General features: G+C 37.8%; 2 protein-coding genes across 2 annotated transcripts; one reads left to right on the top strand and one right to left on the bottom strand.

The window, feature by feature from the left end:
• The first annotated feature begins 2482 nt into the window (after positions 1–2482).
• On the top strand, positions 2483–3859 carry LOC111910382 (uncharacterized). The gene is made up of 6 exons (XM_023906226.3): positions 2483–2642; positions 2738–2764; positions 2849–2911; positions 3349–3427; positions 3514–3559; positions 3659–3859. The coding sequence occupies exons 1-6, from the start codon at positions 2604–2606 to the stop codon at positions 3666–3668; spliced, it is 264 nt and encodes an 87-aa protein (XP_023761994.1). The 5' UTR covers positions 2483–2603; the 3' UTR covers positions 3669–3859.
• Positions 3860–4178: 319 nt separating this feature from the next.
• LOC111910381 ((R)-mandelonitrile lyase-like) lies at positions 4179–6525 on the bottom strand. Its single transcript, XM_023906225.3, has 3 exons — positions 6111–6525; positions 4524–6033; positions 4179–4432 (listed from the first exon to the last, which is right to left on the bottom strand). Exons 1-3 carry the CDS (start codon positions 6199–6201, stop codon positions 4381–4383), a joined length of 1653 nt encoding a protein of 550 aa, XP_023761993.1. The 5' UTR covers positions 6202–6525; the 3' UTR covers positions 4179–4380.
• Between the last annotated feature and the right edge of the window lie 7626 nt (positions 6526–14151).

The following is a 14151-nucleotide window of genomic DNA, read 5'->3' as shown; positions in this document are numbered from 1 at the left end:
CTCTTCTTCTTCAACTTTCACCAATACATACTAAAACACACACAAGAGGGTCAAATCTCTTTAAAGAAGGCTAGAGTTTCGAAAGTGCACTCTAAGTGGAATGGTGACTGAGAAATGAGAGAATAAGGGGTCATAATGTTTTTTAAATAAGGTCCAAACCCTAAATGTTAGGGTTTGTCCCCTTCATGCGTACGTCCATCGTATAAGGAGTACACCCTGCGTACTACAGGTTTTTCGGAATTAGCAAAACTACCCCCCTATGGACTAAAACTGCAAAACATTTACATACCAAGGGTCAAAATGAGAGTACCTTGAATCGGGTGTCACATATTAAAAAGCTTTTTTTTACCAAATTTGTAAAAAAATTAAAATTTAGGTGTAAATTATAAAAACAAAAGTTTGAGAGGGGGCGGTGGCATAAAATTAATTGTTAAAAGAAAAATAAAGAAGTAGAGGCGGATGGATTCAAACCTAGTCTAGGAGGAAAGAGATTGTTAATATTAAGGAAAATGACTCAGGAGGGTAACCAACTATTGATTTTGTTCATATTTTGTTCTTTTCCTTTTTTTGTATGCAATATACTATCTAGCTTGTTGTTTGTGTAAACCATAACCCTTTTGACCGATTATCATAGCCGGTCAAAATGGTTATGATGAACACAAACAACAAGTTAGATAGTATATTGTGTATGAAAAAAAAGTGACCAAATATGAACAAAACCATTAGTTGGTTACCATTCTAGGTCATTTTCCCTTTTGTTTTATGTATTCTTTTATTATTGTGACATGTATCCTAGGATTCAGTGTGAAGCTATTGAGGGCATAACCTCTTTGATACGCTTTTTGGGACTCTAGAAGAATGGAAATTTGGAATTAGTATGACGGAGAACCATTATCTAGTTATCATTTTGCAAGGTAAACTTGGGTGTAGATTTATATTTTTTCCTATAGCTTTTAGCGATCTCTATTACCCTTTCTCTCTCTCTCTCTCTCTCTCTCTCTCTAATGAATCCCGATGGCACATTTGGCTCCTTCCTCTATTATATCAACGAGAAATCGGTAACCCTACAACGCCACAACCTTCCTACCACCACCACTACAATATTGACGAGGATCACTGACAAACCCATCCTCACCCACTCTTATCTAATTTAACATGGACATCCCTATCTCACCTATCCCTTCTTACCCCTATAACCCTCCACCCTGGATGCGAATATTTGATCACCAAAATACCCATCTCCTCACCCCATTTCCCCATTTAATCCTCTCCAGTATACTCTACTCTTGTCTATCATCGTTACTGCAAGAAAGGTGGGTTTTAAATCTTGAGTTTGGTTTTCGTGTGGGGAATCATGGAAATCACAAGTTCAGTTCTACAACCACTTTTTGTTGCTTCAAATTTATTACATAATCATTGCATGTTTTAAACCCCAATTTATTAAATACTCATTATTATTTGAAATCATAAATTCTATTATGAAGTAAGATAACCGTCATGGATCTTTGTTTTGGGTTACATAATCTTGTTTTGTTCTTAATTTCATTAGTTATTGATTGTTTGAAACCCCTGTGTGTTACTTCTAATTTACTATGATATTTCCACTTAAGAAATTGATCCATCCATATAAAATACAATATCATTATAGCTATCATACAAATCAGTAATACATACATTTTATGTGGATGAATAAATTTCTTAAGTGGAAATATAATTTCCCTACTAGAAAGCTCGAGAGCATGGTGGAGAGATCGAGACAATTGTATATTTTGGTCAAGTCGTTGTCGGATGCTGTAAGGTATATTGTGGAGTCCAAAATACATTGTTTTACCAAAAGAGCTCTTATGAAAAGAGGGGACACCAACATATTTAGCCATTTATATGATTATGTCGCACTAATATGGGGTACATTGACACTCCTCAGAGTGATAGAGGCTCAATGTGTATAGATGCAGATATGTGTCAAACCACTACAAGATGCTAAAATTTGATAATGATAACATGTAAGATATATATGAGATCCGATATCATATCTCCAAAATAACTCTTATGAAGTAAAGAAGATTCCAACATATATAGTCACTTATAGAACAATTTCTCACCAATATGAGATACATTAATAGATGCAAGCATGGTGACATGTTTCATAATTTTGTATGAGTTGTATGAAATGTGTATTGAGTGAAGGGAGATGAGGAAGGTCATGTGAATGGTGGGTGGTGCGACCACATGATTTAAATAATGTATAACAATTAAATTAATTATACAACTATTTAAAAAATTAGATAAGGTTATAATAGTATTTTCAAGTTTGTCGGGAACAAAATCAAAGCAAAGCCATATAAGGACGGTCCAATTGAAAAAAAGAGCATTAAGAAGGACCAAAAACGCAATACAGAGCAAAACACAAGGACTATTCGTGTTACTTATTCAAGAATAATCGAAAGACGAACTAAAAGAAGAATAAAAGGAGCGGGGGAAACTGTAAATGTTGACCAGAAACAAGGGCTCACTTCAGTCTTCTCTCCCGTAAGAGCTCTCTAGGGTTGTCTCTGCGGCTGCGTTATCAATCAAAGGAGAGGACATCCACAACAACAGCAGCCATGGCGACCAAAGTCCAGAGGATCATGACCCAACCGATCGTATGTATTTCTCATACCTCAACAACTTACCCTAATTCTTTCATCGGTTAATTACTAATGCAATTTCAATATTTTTCTTTACTCCTTGGCTTCAGAATCTGATCTTTAGGTTCCTCCAGAGTGTAAGTTCCTGCAAGCTTTTTCCTTTTGATTTTCTTACACCTTGCTGGATGATTTCCTTACTTTATGTTTTGTTTGCGAAACAGAAAGCTCGTATTCAGATATGGCTATTTGAGCAGAAGGACTTGAGGATTGAAGGCCGCATAATCGTATGTTTTTCCATGAACTTTCTTTCTAGTCCTTAAGACCTGTTTCCTGTAGAATTTGAGCGACCCCAGTAGCAAATGATATCTGTGGTTCGGGTTTTAGGGCTTGACTGGTAGTAAATGATACCCTCTTGACCTTACAGACTTTGATTATGATGTCAAAGGTTTGCTTTCTTCAAAATTTATATGGACATATGAAACCTTCTAGGGGATTTGTTAACTACATTTAGCTTTGTAAGTGAATGGATGTTAAATTCAGATTGATAAGTATTACCCATAACATTAAGAATCAAAATATGCCTTTGTTTTCCTTTTCTCTTTTGATAATGGATATGCATAAATGGTAAATCAAGAATCAAAGTGTGCCTTTTTCTCTTTCAACAGAACAACATGATGCATACTATCCCTTGAAAAGTTATGTGTTTATTTGTTTGATGTAGGGGTTTGATGAGTACATGAATTTGGTTCTTGATGAGGCTGAAGAAGTCAGCATTAAGAAGAAGACCAGAAAGCCACTAGGTTTGTCAATGATATATTTTCATCTTTCTCTAGATTAGTTTCCCATCGTTATTTCTATTCTAAATTCTAACTTTTTGGATGTGCAGGAAGGATTCTACTAAAAGGGGACAACATTACGCTGATGATGAATTCGTATGTCACTTGTTGTCTCTGTTTGTGTGAAATTTTTATCCATTTTTAGTTTCCAATATTACAATGTGCTTAAAATCCATTTCTTTTCATTGTGTTCAGGGGAAAGTGATGAGGAGCATTTGCATCAGTGTAGGCTTAAAACAAGATTTGCAAGTTATGTTAGGCATTGTTATGATGAAGGGAATTGTGTGTGAATTGATCCGGGATCTTGTTACATTTTTATTTTCATGTAACTGAGCTTTATGAACTGTAATGTTGCATTTTATATGGTATCTAAGCTGATCTATCATTTTGCATAAATTTCTTTACTTTACTTGACAAACCACAAAAATCTGCACAAATTGCGGGAAATAGCATTGTACATTGCCTTTTATACTGGCATAGGCAGTTTACTGTAAGTTTGACTAGCATCGTACATGTAGACTAAATCAGCTGCAAATTATATGCATTTTTATGATGAGTAAAAATTAAAATATAAGTTTATTCATTAAATCTGTTATTTCCCCCAAGTTTGTCCTATATATTTTCCACTAATTTCTGTTTAAAACCACCTATTATTTCATATCCACTAAATAAAAGTACATTACAAGCGTCAACTTGCTCAGAACAAGAATTCACAAATAACAATTAGCATCAGACCATAGTGGCTTTATTAACTCACAAGTCACAATTCTAATTACATGATATAAAATTTTGTGTCATTAATGTCATTTCCAACATGAAATTTTGAATATCTATCATCAGTAACAGAAGCCATGAATGAATGAATACAACAAACAAGGGTGTAAATGTGTAATATTAACATAACAAGGAAATCAAAATCAAGTGTTTGCCTTTTGCATTCTTTCTATCAAAATCTTCAAACCCATATGCCTGCAATAATTACAAACCAACAATGGTGGTGTCAGTGTCAGTCAAACTCAAACTCCAATTCAAGACACAACACAAGCTAAAAAAAACTTACCTCCCAAGCATTAAAACAGTAGCCTGTGGATTGGTGCCAGGTGAAATTGAGAAAACGGAACCATCAATTACTCGAAGAGAATCAACACCGATGACCTTCAAATTTGGATCCACCACCCTCCCCACCACGCATCCGCCATGGTAGTGCCATATTGTGCTCACAGTCCGCCGGCAAAAATCACTCATCTCCTCATCGCTTGTTTGGTTTGCCGGCAATGGCAGACCCATGAATCTAAACTCTGCACCAGACCATCCCAGGAACCTGTAACTAGACATCGCCTGGCTTCTAAGCAACTCACCAACCTTACGCGTTCCGTTTACACATCTCTGCAAATCCACCGGGTTGCTGAAGTAGTTAAAACGTACGTTTGGGTTAACTCTGATTTCTGTGGACGCCAAACGAAGTGATCCGGCAGATAGAGGGCCGATGGTCTTCTCCATGATGCTGGCGACACTAAAATACAACGGAGACGATGAAGATCGCATGAAGATAGAGTGTACAGGAGAAGGAAAAGGGAGAACGTTGGATGATGCTTCGAGATAAGCACCGGAATCAGTAATGCCCACCACCTGTATGAGAGAATGCTCCAGTAGCTTAGGTGACACAAACGATATACCGTTTCGTGGATTATCATACAGAAACTCCCCAACAAACGGAGAATGATTTACCACCGGAATGCCCCAAGAAGAAAGGTACGAGCGTGGTCCGACGCCACTCAAGAGAAGCAGGTGGGGGCTACCAATGGCGCCGGCGGAGAGAATGACCTCTCCTTTCTCCCTTAGCAGTGCATGGTGAAAATAGCCAGCACTATCACGAATCACAACGCCGATGGCGCTCTCCTTGGACTCAGGAGAATCTGAAGCAGCGAATAAGATCCTCTCAACGCTTGCATAGACGGCGATCTTGATATTTGTTTCTCTAGCGAGATTCAGAAGATCAGCGGCGCTGTGTCTATGGCCGGAGCTGTTGAAGGTAGAACCACCGATCTTGGTTCCAAGAGAGTGTTTTAACGTAAATCCGTTATAAGGTTGAACACCGATTTCCAATAATCCATCACGAAGGGCAGTTTGCCACAACTGTAGCTGGGGTTCAAACACGATGGATTTCTCAACCCATTGATAAGAACGCTCGAGCAAAAGCGGATCCCAATTGATCCCCGATCGATCATAAAATTCATCGTCTGCTCGACTATAAAATCCGGCGTTAATGGCGCTGCTGCCGCCAAGAATCCGGCCACGAGCATTGGGAACGCCTTCCTCGGAAGTGAATGCTTGGGCGGCGGAGTGGAATGGGTCGACTTGCCGGAGAGTGGGGATGAAACCCTCTTGTCTCATGATGGTAGGGTTGATGTGCGGAACACCGCCTCTTTCAAGAAGCAAGACACGGTGATTGACTGATAACGTCGCTGCCAATGGGCAACCTGCTGTGCCACCGCCGACTACTATGTAGTCAAAAGAGTCCTCCGGCGGAAGAGCTGTTGCGTTAACGACGAACGCCATGTATGTCGGACCTGGTAATAATCACAAAACAAATGATATGAGTAAATGAAGAAGCATCTAAACAAAGAATAAAATGGCGGTGATTTACTTTGAGATAGCGCTGATGAAATTAGAGAAAAGAGCATCATGTTGATGATGAGGATGATGAATGAGAAGCATTTGGGGATGATTGACGCCATTCTTGGTGGAGACGAAATGCACAGAATGGAGAATAACAGAGCAGTGCAGGTTCTACAAATTTCAGGAATTGTGTTTGTGGAAAAAAGAAATTGAAAATATTTCTTGTAAGTTTCTGGTGGGAAATTCTGTTAGAGTTTGGGATACGTATGCATCGCTCATTTTGTAATTACAATACAAATGTATCATCTTAATAACACTAGACTTTATTATATAGTCCCTAATATATATCATAAGATAAGGTATAAGATTAATTTAACATATTCTCCTAAATTCGTAACTTAAATAAAAACCATGAAATTTACCACATACCATTAATTTTGTTGTAACTAAAATATAATTCAACCTGGTCGTTAGAAAAAAAAATCCTTTCACAATATTTAATTGTTTGAAGAACACCATATGATGTTTAAACTGCTAGGTATAGGTCAAAAACCTCGTGGAAAGGCTGATGTGGAAATTAAAATGACATGGTGAGTATTTCCTAGCTAATATGAAATTATATAAAGATGACATAAGATATGATGTGACAAACAAAATTATATGGAGAGTATGACCCATACTCAACACTTTTACCCCAACACCCTTACCCACGTCAGGCTAATGCCCACGTAATATATGTTATATCATGTACACACCACTTCTTTATGTGTTATGGTGTGTTAAGATAAGGAGGAATGAAAGTTTGTTAACTTGATAAAAATTCATAACTAGCATCTCTTTTTCTCTTTTTTCTTTCTCTTTCTCTCTCTCTCTCTCTCTCTCTCTCTCTCTCTCTCTCTCTCTCTCTATATATATATATATATATATATATATATATATATATATATATATATATAATTTTGTATTAAAAATTAGAAGTATTTTGGGATGGTAGAGTGATGGAGATTTCCCAGGGTAAGTGATTGTGAAGTGGTGTTTATGTGGCGATGAAGTGACTAAGCTTTTATTATTATTATTATTATTATTATTATTATTATTATTATTATTTTTTTTTTTTTTTTTTATGTTATGGTGTTATGGGTATATCCCATAGCCTTATTGTGTTTATTGAAAAAGTAATCTCCTATGTTATGTATGTTGCGTTTTATTCTCAAAATTACACGATTAGTAACGAAATCATTTTAAAATTTGAATAAATTTAAAACCATTTTACCCCATCAGTGGTCATTTTGCAATCATGAAAAGATTAAATCAACTACAACAAGAAAAATATTACAAGATTTGAAGTCTTTGATTCTCATGGGAGATGGAAGTTGATGAAGTGATGCATGAAGTTCCAAAGGAGAAACTCTCTAGAGGTATCCACCAAGCAAGAGTAAACCACTAAAACATGCTAGTCTTCATTTCTATATAAGTTGTTCTTAAGCCTTAAGAATTTATACCAAATAAACCTTAAAAGGAGAAGCAACTCAATCATCTAAAACATACACCAAATTGTCGTGATAATTATTTGGTATGTTGTTATTTGTCATGATTATGTGCTAGCATGATATGAAGTGATAGTAGATAGTAAGGAGAATAGTCCCCGTGTTACGGTCGTAAGGACCAAAGGGTAGGTCGGGCAACCCAGATAGGTCTGACAATATGTTTATGCTATGGTATTATATGGTAGTGGTAGGGGGTTAAATAGTCCCCGTAGCCGGTTGAGATAAACCGGAGGGTAGGTCAGCGCCCCATAATTGCCAGACAGGGTAGGTCGGCACCCCAGAATTACCAGACATAGTAGGTCGGCACCCCATAATTTCCAGACAGGGTAGGTCGCGCACCCTAGAATTGCTCGACAGTATGCATGTTATATGGTATGTGGTATGATGGGGGAACTCACTAAGATTTGTGTTTACAGTTTTCAGTTTTGTTTCAGGTACCTCTTCAACGAAGGGGAAGGAGCTGGCACGGTAGCAGCGCATCGCACACACATGGTTTCCGCACTATGATGTTCCTGGGATTGTACTCTGACATTATTATTATTCCACGACATGTTTTATGATATTTGAGTTATGGGATTATGGTTTGTTATGATATTGATGATGTTTTTCAGTAAACTGCTTTATAAGTTACTTAATTAAAAACAAAATTTTTGTTCTTGAAAATTGGGATGTTACATGTGATATGCTTTTTTTTTTGGTATAAGTATATGAGAATTGAATGCTAGATTAGGGCTAAGGATCTGCATGATAGAATGCTAGGAGATATGCCTTTATATACCTATTAATTGAGCTTTTGGAGCTGCATGCTAGTATGGATTTCAGTTGTTTGATAGAATGACTCAATTTAAGTGAGGCACTGGTTTAGATTACTCGATTCTTGAATGCTACATGCTTTGTTCTTTTAAGGATCTCCATTAATATTGGATAACTATTAAGCGAATACGCTAAGTTACATACTACGGGGAGTAGATAATTTTAGAAGGTTAGGTTTAACTCTATTGTGCAACTCTTATTTGAGTCCAATCGTTGTAGTGTGAGACCTTGCAATCGAAGAATTATCTTATGCAAGTGGCATGTAATTGTGTTCATGAGGTAGTTACAAGGTATTAGAGGAAGTATCTTCTGCAACTGATGGAGGAGAATGGTGTTAAGGGAACCCTAGTAAGCCTAGGAAGAATATTATAATGTGCGTGTGTGAACATTTTCGGAAGAGAGTGTAACATCCGGAAATTTCAGGTATTATATTTATTGTTTTTATTTTGAGTCTTGAGGAAGAACTCGGCGAGTTGGTGCGTAGACTCGCCGAGTAAATACACGATTTCTCATCCAGATTAATGACCGGACTCGACGAGTCGCAATGGTGGACTCGGCGAGTCAGCGCTGTTTAATGAAACCCTAATTTCTCGGGTTTGGGGCCTATTTAAAGGGCCTTATGGCCGTCATTTGTGCTCACCAGCCCCCAGAGCGAAACCCTAGTGCATTTGAGTGTGTGGAGTGAGAGAAGGAGCCATTATCAACCATTGGGGGTGTTATTTAGCAAGGGAAAGGAAGTTTTAGCCAAGAGGAAGCAAGAGGAACAACTTCCTGAAGATTTGAGGTCCAGAACATCACATTTGAGGTACCATTTTCGAACCCTTTTCTGTTGAGGTGATGTTCATGTTGATTTAGGGCTTGTTGAGCCTTTTTGTGGCTAGATCTAGTGCCCATTTGGTCCCATAATCGAGTTAGGTTCTGGATCTGGACCCTTGGAGGTCCAGAGTGTCCCTTTGTCCAAGCTTTTTATGAATCGATGGAGGTTTTGGTTTGGGGATCTTTGTGTTTAAGGTCAAAACACCATTTATGAGTCATTAGGTGTGTTATGAGAGCTAAGGCATGAACTTTACGTGGTAAATAAGCTTGGAAGGACTGGATCTATGAATTAGTGGAACAGATCTGACCTCAGAAGGTCATTTGGGGTTGTGCATGGAATGCACTCGTCAAGTCCATTGGCAGACTCGACGAGTTGGTGCGGGTTGTTCATAGATTTCGAACCAGGGGTTGAGTAACCGAGTTGGGTGAGTGACTCGGTGAGTCGGAAGGGACTCAGAGGAAATGGGGTCCCCGTAGAGACTCGACGAGTCCACGCCAGACTCGGCGAGTTGAGTTGACCGTTGACCATTAACCAGAGTTGACCGGTGTTGACTTGTTAGGGTTAGTCAACCCTAGTTGGGAAAGTGTTAATTAGAGATGTATTTGTGTTATAGGAGGATTATAGCTCGGGAGATCGAGCACTAGTGATTTCAGGGATTTACAAGTTACCGAGATACGCGAGGTGAGTCTTCTCACTATACTATACCTTGAGTAGGTAACCAGAGTTATGTGACAGAGTATTTGTATGCTATGTATGTTATGTGTTGTACTGCATTATTTCTATGTGATTTATGCTGTGCATGTTTATAGAGTTAGAACCGGAAGGTTCACAGAGTTAGAACCAGAGGGTTCACAGAGTAGGGTCCACGGACCCATAGAGTTATAGCCTCGAGTGGCTAATATGTGTTATGTGTGGTATTTTGGGGAACTCACTAAGCTCCGTGCTTACAGTGTTTGTGTTATATGTTTCAGGTTTCTCTCAGGATCATGGGACGGCACCGGCTCGATTGTACATACCAAAGAAAGAGTCATGTTTTGAGGATCCTGGTTTATTATACAAGTGAAAATGGAGTTATGTTTTGTAATCTGGTTACAAATGAGATTTTAAGAAAGGTGTTTTTTTTTAAGAATTAAACGATTATTTTTAAATGAAAAATTGTTTTGAAATTTACGGTGTTACAGAGAGATTCTAGGAGGATAATCTTGGAAGATGAAAAATGTTTGTAGAAGTTCCTAGCATCGTAGATGCAAGTTAGTTGGAGGATGCTTTTTTTTTAATGTTTTGTGGCCTATATAATGTTATTGCCCGAATGTTGCTTGCTTTGTGCTTTGTGGGACCCATATTGATGTGGGCTAACTATTAAATGAACATGTTAAGTTACATGCTGCAAAGGTTAAGTAATCCTAGAATGATTGATTTGGCCCTACTACGCAATTCTCATTTGAGTCTGAACGTATTAAGGTTAGATCTTTTATTCGAAAGATTATTTAAGTTTTATTGCATGTAATAAAATGAAGTAGTTAGTTGATATTAGTAGGGGTTCTTCAACCGTCGATGGAAGGGTGAGGTAGGAATCCAAAGAGATCCTATGAAGTGCCTTAGAGGAATTGGTGTGCTGTCTAGTGGTGTATATTCATTTGAGAGCGGGTATATATGAATGGATCAATTGGTAGTGGACTTGAGTAGTTAATTAGAGGATGCATAACGATTCTTGAGGAAAGTACGGATAGGTGTGGAAGGTAGTATTAGGACTATACTACTGAAAGCACATGATCTGTACTCAAATAGATGAAAATTTTGGGGATTCTAAGGAGCCGATTGAGGGTAGATTGTATGGTTTGGCACCACGATTCATTGCAAGGTATTTCTGTCTTATTCAGTTTATCGGTTATGATTGTTCAGGCGAACAATGGGCCTAGTGTTTGTTGGGGCCTTGGAGGCCATGTCAGTTGGTTTGAATGGTGCAAACCTAGGTGAGATAACTGATTTTGAGGTCCCGAGGGTCTTTCTCGAGGTAGTGCCAATTGAGTCATGGGACACAATAAGAGAGCGATCATGATGATCAACTTGAGGATTGCAGCCGGAGGCTCAGTGTTTGGCAGATGGATTGGGATGTCACTAAGCATAACATTGATTATGCACTTCTAGCTTTTCGTGTTTGGAGGAGAGAGTGTGTATGTGTGTGTGTGAGAGAGAGAGAGAGAGAGATAGAGAGCATACTTGGGATTTTCAGAGTTCGGATGTAGACCCAACATGTGTCTAGATAGCTTCAGTTTTCTATGGAAATTATGGTAGTGTGGGAATGCACAAGTTGATTCTTGTGGTGTAGTTGCCTTGAGATGAGATATAGGGTCCGACTTCTTTGAATTTAGTTAGGTCAGATGATTGTCTCGGGTGATTAAGGGATGTGAAGTGGGAACGACAACTTTTGTGTCTTTGATGTATACTGAATAAGAGAATGATGCTTCTTATATTTATGAGTAAGGCTCTCGATGAATTGTTTATTGGGGATTTATAGGCTAGGTGTGTAGTAGTCCAATTGTTTTAGATAAAGAATGGATTTATGAATAGATCGTTATAATTATTGCTTGTGCATCTGCAAGGGATTCATGATATTAGAGGCGGTTATGATTGGGAGGTTTTCGAGGTCTCGATCTGAGATTCAAAATATCATTGAGTTTGCTTGGTCTTCATCTAGAAGATCATCTTGTTTTGTGTTATCCATTCGAAGAGTCAGGGTTGGTATGTATCTATTTGATCCTTTTTGAGTATTGGTTTGTTGCAATGTCAGTTGGCGGGAGTTCGAACCCTATGTGGGGGAGAATTGGGTATAATTCTTGGAGGATCATCGATCTGTTATAGTATATGGTTTCAAAAGAATGATTCATAAGGATCTAGGGTTAGGGTATGCAAGACTTGGCTCAGGATTTGGTCAAGTCAAGGGGGTGTTAGGTTTTCTACGCATCAAATTGATGGGTTTTGGCTATAAGAACATCCTATGTGCTCATACAAACCCTAATGCTTGGATCTAGGTTTCTCTATTGTACATGCAATTTATCCAAGACTATAAACCCTAGATCTAGCATATGATAATCAATATAACATATAATTAGGGTTTAGATCATACCTCGATTGTTATGTACCAATAACAATCTCAAATCCTTCTTGTATTGACTTTAGAAAGCTTAGAGTCACAAATGTCACTCCTCTAATGGTTCACAAACACCAAGAGCAAGAGGATGAAGAACAGAAGAGAAAGAAGCTGCCCAAAACGTGTGGAAACCCTAGAAGGAAGCTTGTCCACGTTTTTGGGGCACAAGGGCTCTTTAAATAGTGAGGCTAATAGGGTTATCAAACAAGGAAACCCTAATTTGGATGCTTAAGCCCTAAGCAACCCATGGACTCCTTTCCTTAAAGGCCTTGAACGATTTCCAATGGGTTTCCCCATAGAATTCGTCCAACCTTATAATATAAGGCAATCCATAGCCCAATTGCAATTGTCTTATAATTACAATTCCAGTCCCTTAAGTTTAATTAATCCCTTTTAGTCACAAACTTAATTCTTGTTAATTCTTGACTAATATTAATTAAACAATATGATTTCTCCTTTAATATATTATTCCCATAATATATTAATAAATCATATTTAATCATTTCTCTCCATAATTCATCATATCAAGTTGCTCTTGGTGAAGGCAACCCAAAAGGACCATGCACCATCGGGTCAAGTACATACCAAAATAGTTATGGACTTAGACACTAATCCAACAGTCTCCCACTTGGATAAGTCTAATAACTATTCTACGTATGGCTTCAGATCCTGATCTGCAATCGTAGCTTTCCAAAGCCGCTGTCAACTCTGATCTTGTCAGATACGCGTGTCCTTTAGATAAGAGATCATATAGTCCTCCATTCTAGATATCGTATAAGACATGATTTCAAATCATTCTTTCTGTACTGTTTCTCGACTTCTGATTTATGACGACTGACTAATTGAACAAATCAAATTAGCCCTAGCCCGGCCGAGCATTTACGTTTGTCATCACTAAATCATCGAGGGGCCCAAAGATATCGCTTTTATCCTTCTTTGGATAAAAGGAACGGATAAACTTTGATTCAATGCTTGCTTGCACTTATTCACCGAATCACACACAACAATATGTTTTATGACACCAAGTTACTGGTGCGTTTACATATTATCAATGTGCAACCGATTTGCAAGATACAACTCACACATCTCAGTTTCAAGAATATAAGATGTTATCGTCTCACCAATCACTCGTGATACGATTCATGGAGTGATCCAAGTGAGCGTGGGTTTAGTCCAATGCTCAAATCATATTCATAATCACTCATGAACGTTTCAACAAACATTTGCTTATGTCTAATACTCTTTAGATAATCCACACACCAATTCATGACAGTCTTTATTCATACCTACTTCCAACATATGAACGACTGTGGCCCGTTCGAATAATTTGATTGTTCTAAACCAATTAAATTATTCAGGAAGTCAAAACATGCAAAGTGAAACACAAGAATAATACTAATCCCATATGGCCTCAAACCTTTGAGCATAAATAAAACTCCTTTTATTTATCACCATATCGATTACTCATTATTTGTTGTTTCGGGTAATCAACTTCTTACTTGAATTATTACACTTGTCCCATGCTCTTATCATGCACACAATGTTTACCTATGGTTCTTACTTTGTGAAATAGATCAAATGGACATATTTCCAATCATACTCATTTCACAACTCCAAATCCTTTTTTCATAAGTGAAAGAATATCAAATTCTTGCCACTTATAGAATATGTTAGATTCTAACATTTTATGCAATGATCCTTTCATAATGTCATAACACAAAAGTCACAAAGACTATTGTCA

The sequence above is a fragment of the Lactuca sativa genome, chromosome 5 (assembly GCF_002870075.4).
Source record: "Lactuca sativa cultivar Salinas chromosome 5, Lsat_Salinas_v11, whole genome shotgun sequence".
NCBI classification, from domain to species: domain Eukaryota; kingdom Viridiplantae; phylum Streptophyta; class Magnoliopsida; order Asterales; family Asteraceae; genus Lactuca; species Lactuca sativa.
The sequence above is the reverse complement of the archived record's forward strand: the minus strand, read 5'-3'. Positions and strand labels throughout refer to the sequence as shown.

Coding starts and splice junctions, on each gene's coding strand:
- LOC111910382 (XM_023906226.3), top strand. CDS start 2,604: ATGGCGACCAAAGTCCAGAGGATCATGACCCAACCGATC. Junction 2,765..2,848: donor TCTTTAGGTTCCTCCAGAGT/GTAAGTTCCTGC, acceptor TTTGCGAAACAG/AAAGCTCGTATTCAGATATG. Junction 2,912..3,348: donor GGATTGAAGGCCGCATAATC/GTATGTTTTTCC, acceptor TGTTTGATGTAG/GGGTTTGATGAGTACATGAA.
- LOC111910381 (XM_023906225.3), bottom strand. CDS start 6,201: ATGGCGTCAATCATCCCCAAATGCTTCTCATTCATCATCCTCATCATC. Junction 6,034..6,110: donor TTCATCAGCGCTATCTCAAA/GTAAATCACCGC, acceptor GATTATTACCAG/GTCCGACATACATGGCGTTC. Junction 4,433..4,523: donor ACTGTTTTAATGCTTGGGAG/GTAAGTTTTTTT, acceptor TAATTATTGCAG/GCATATGGGTTTGAAGATTT.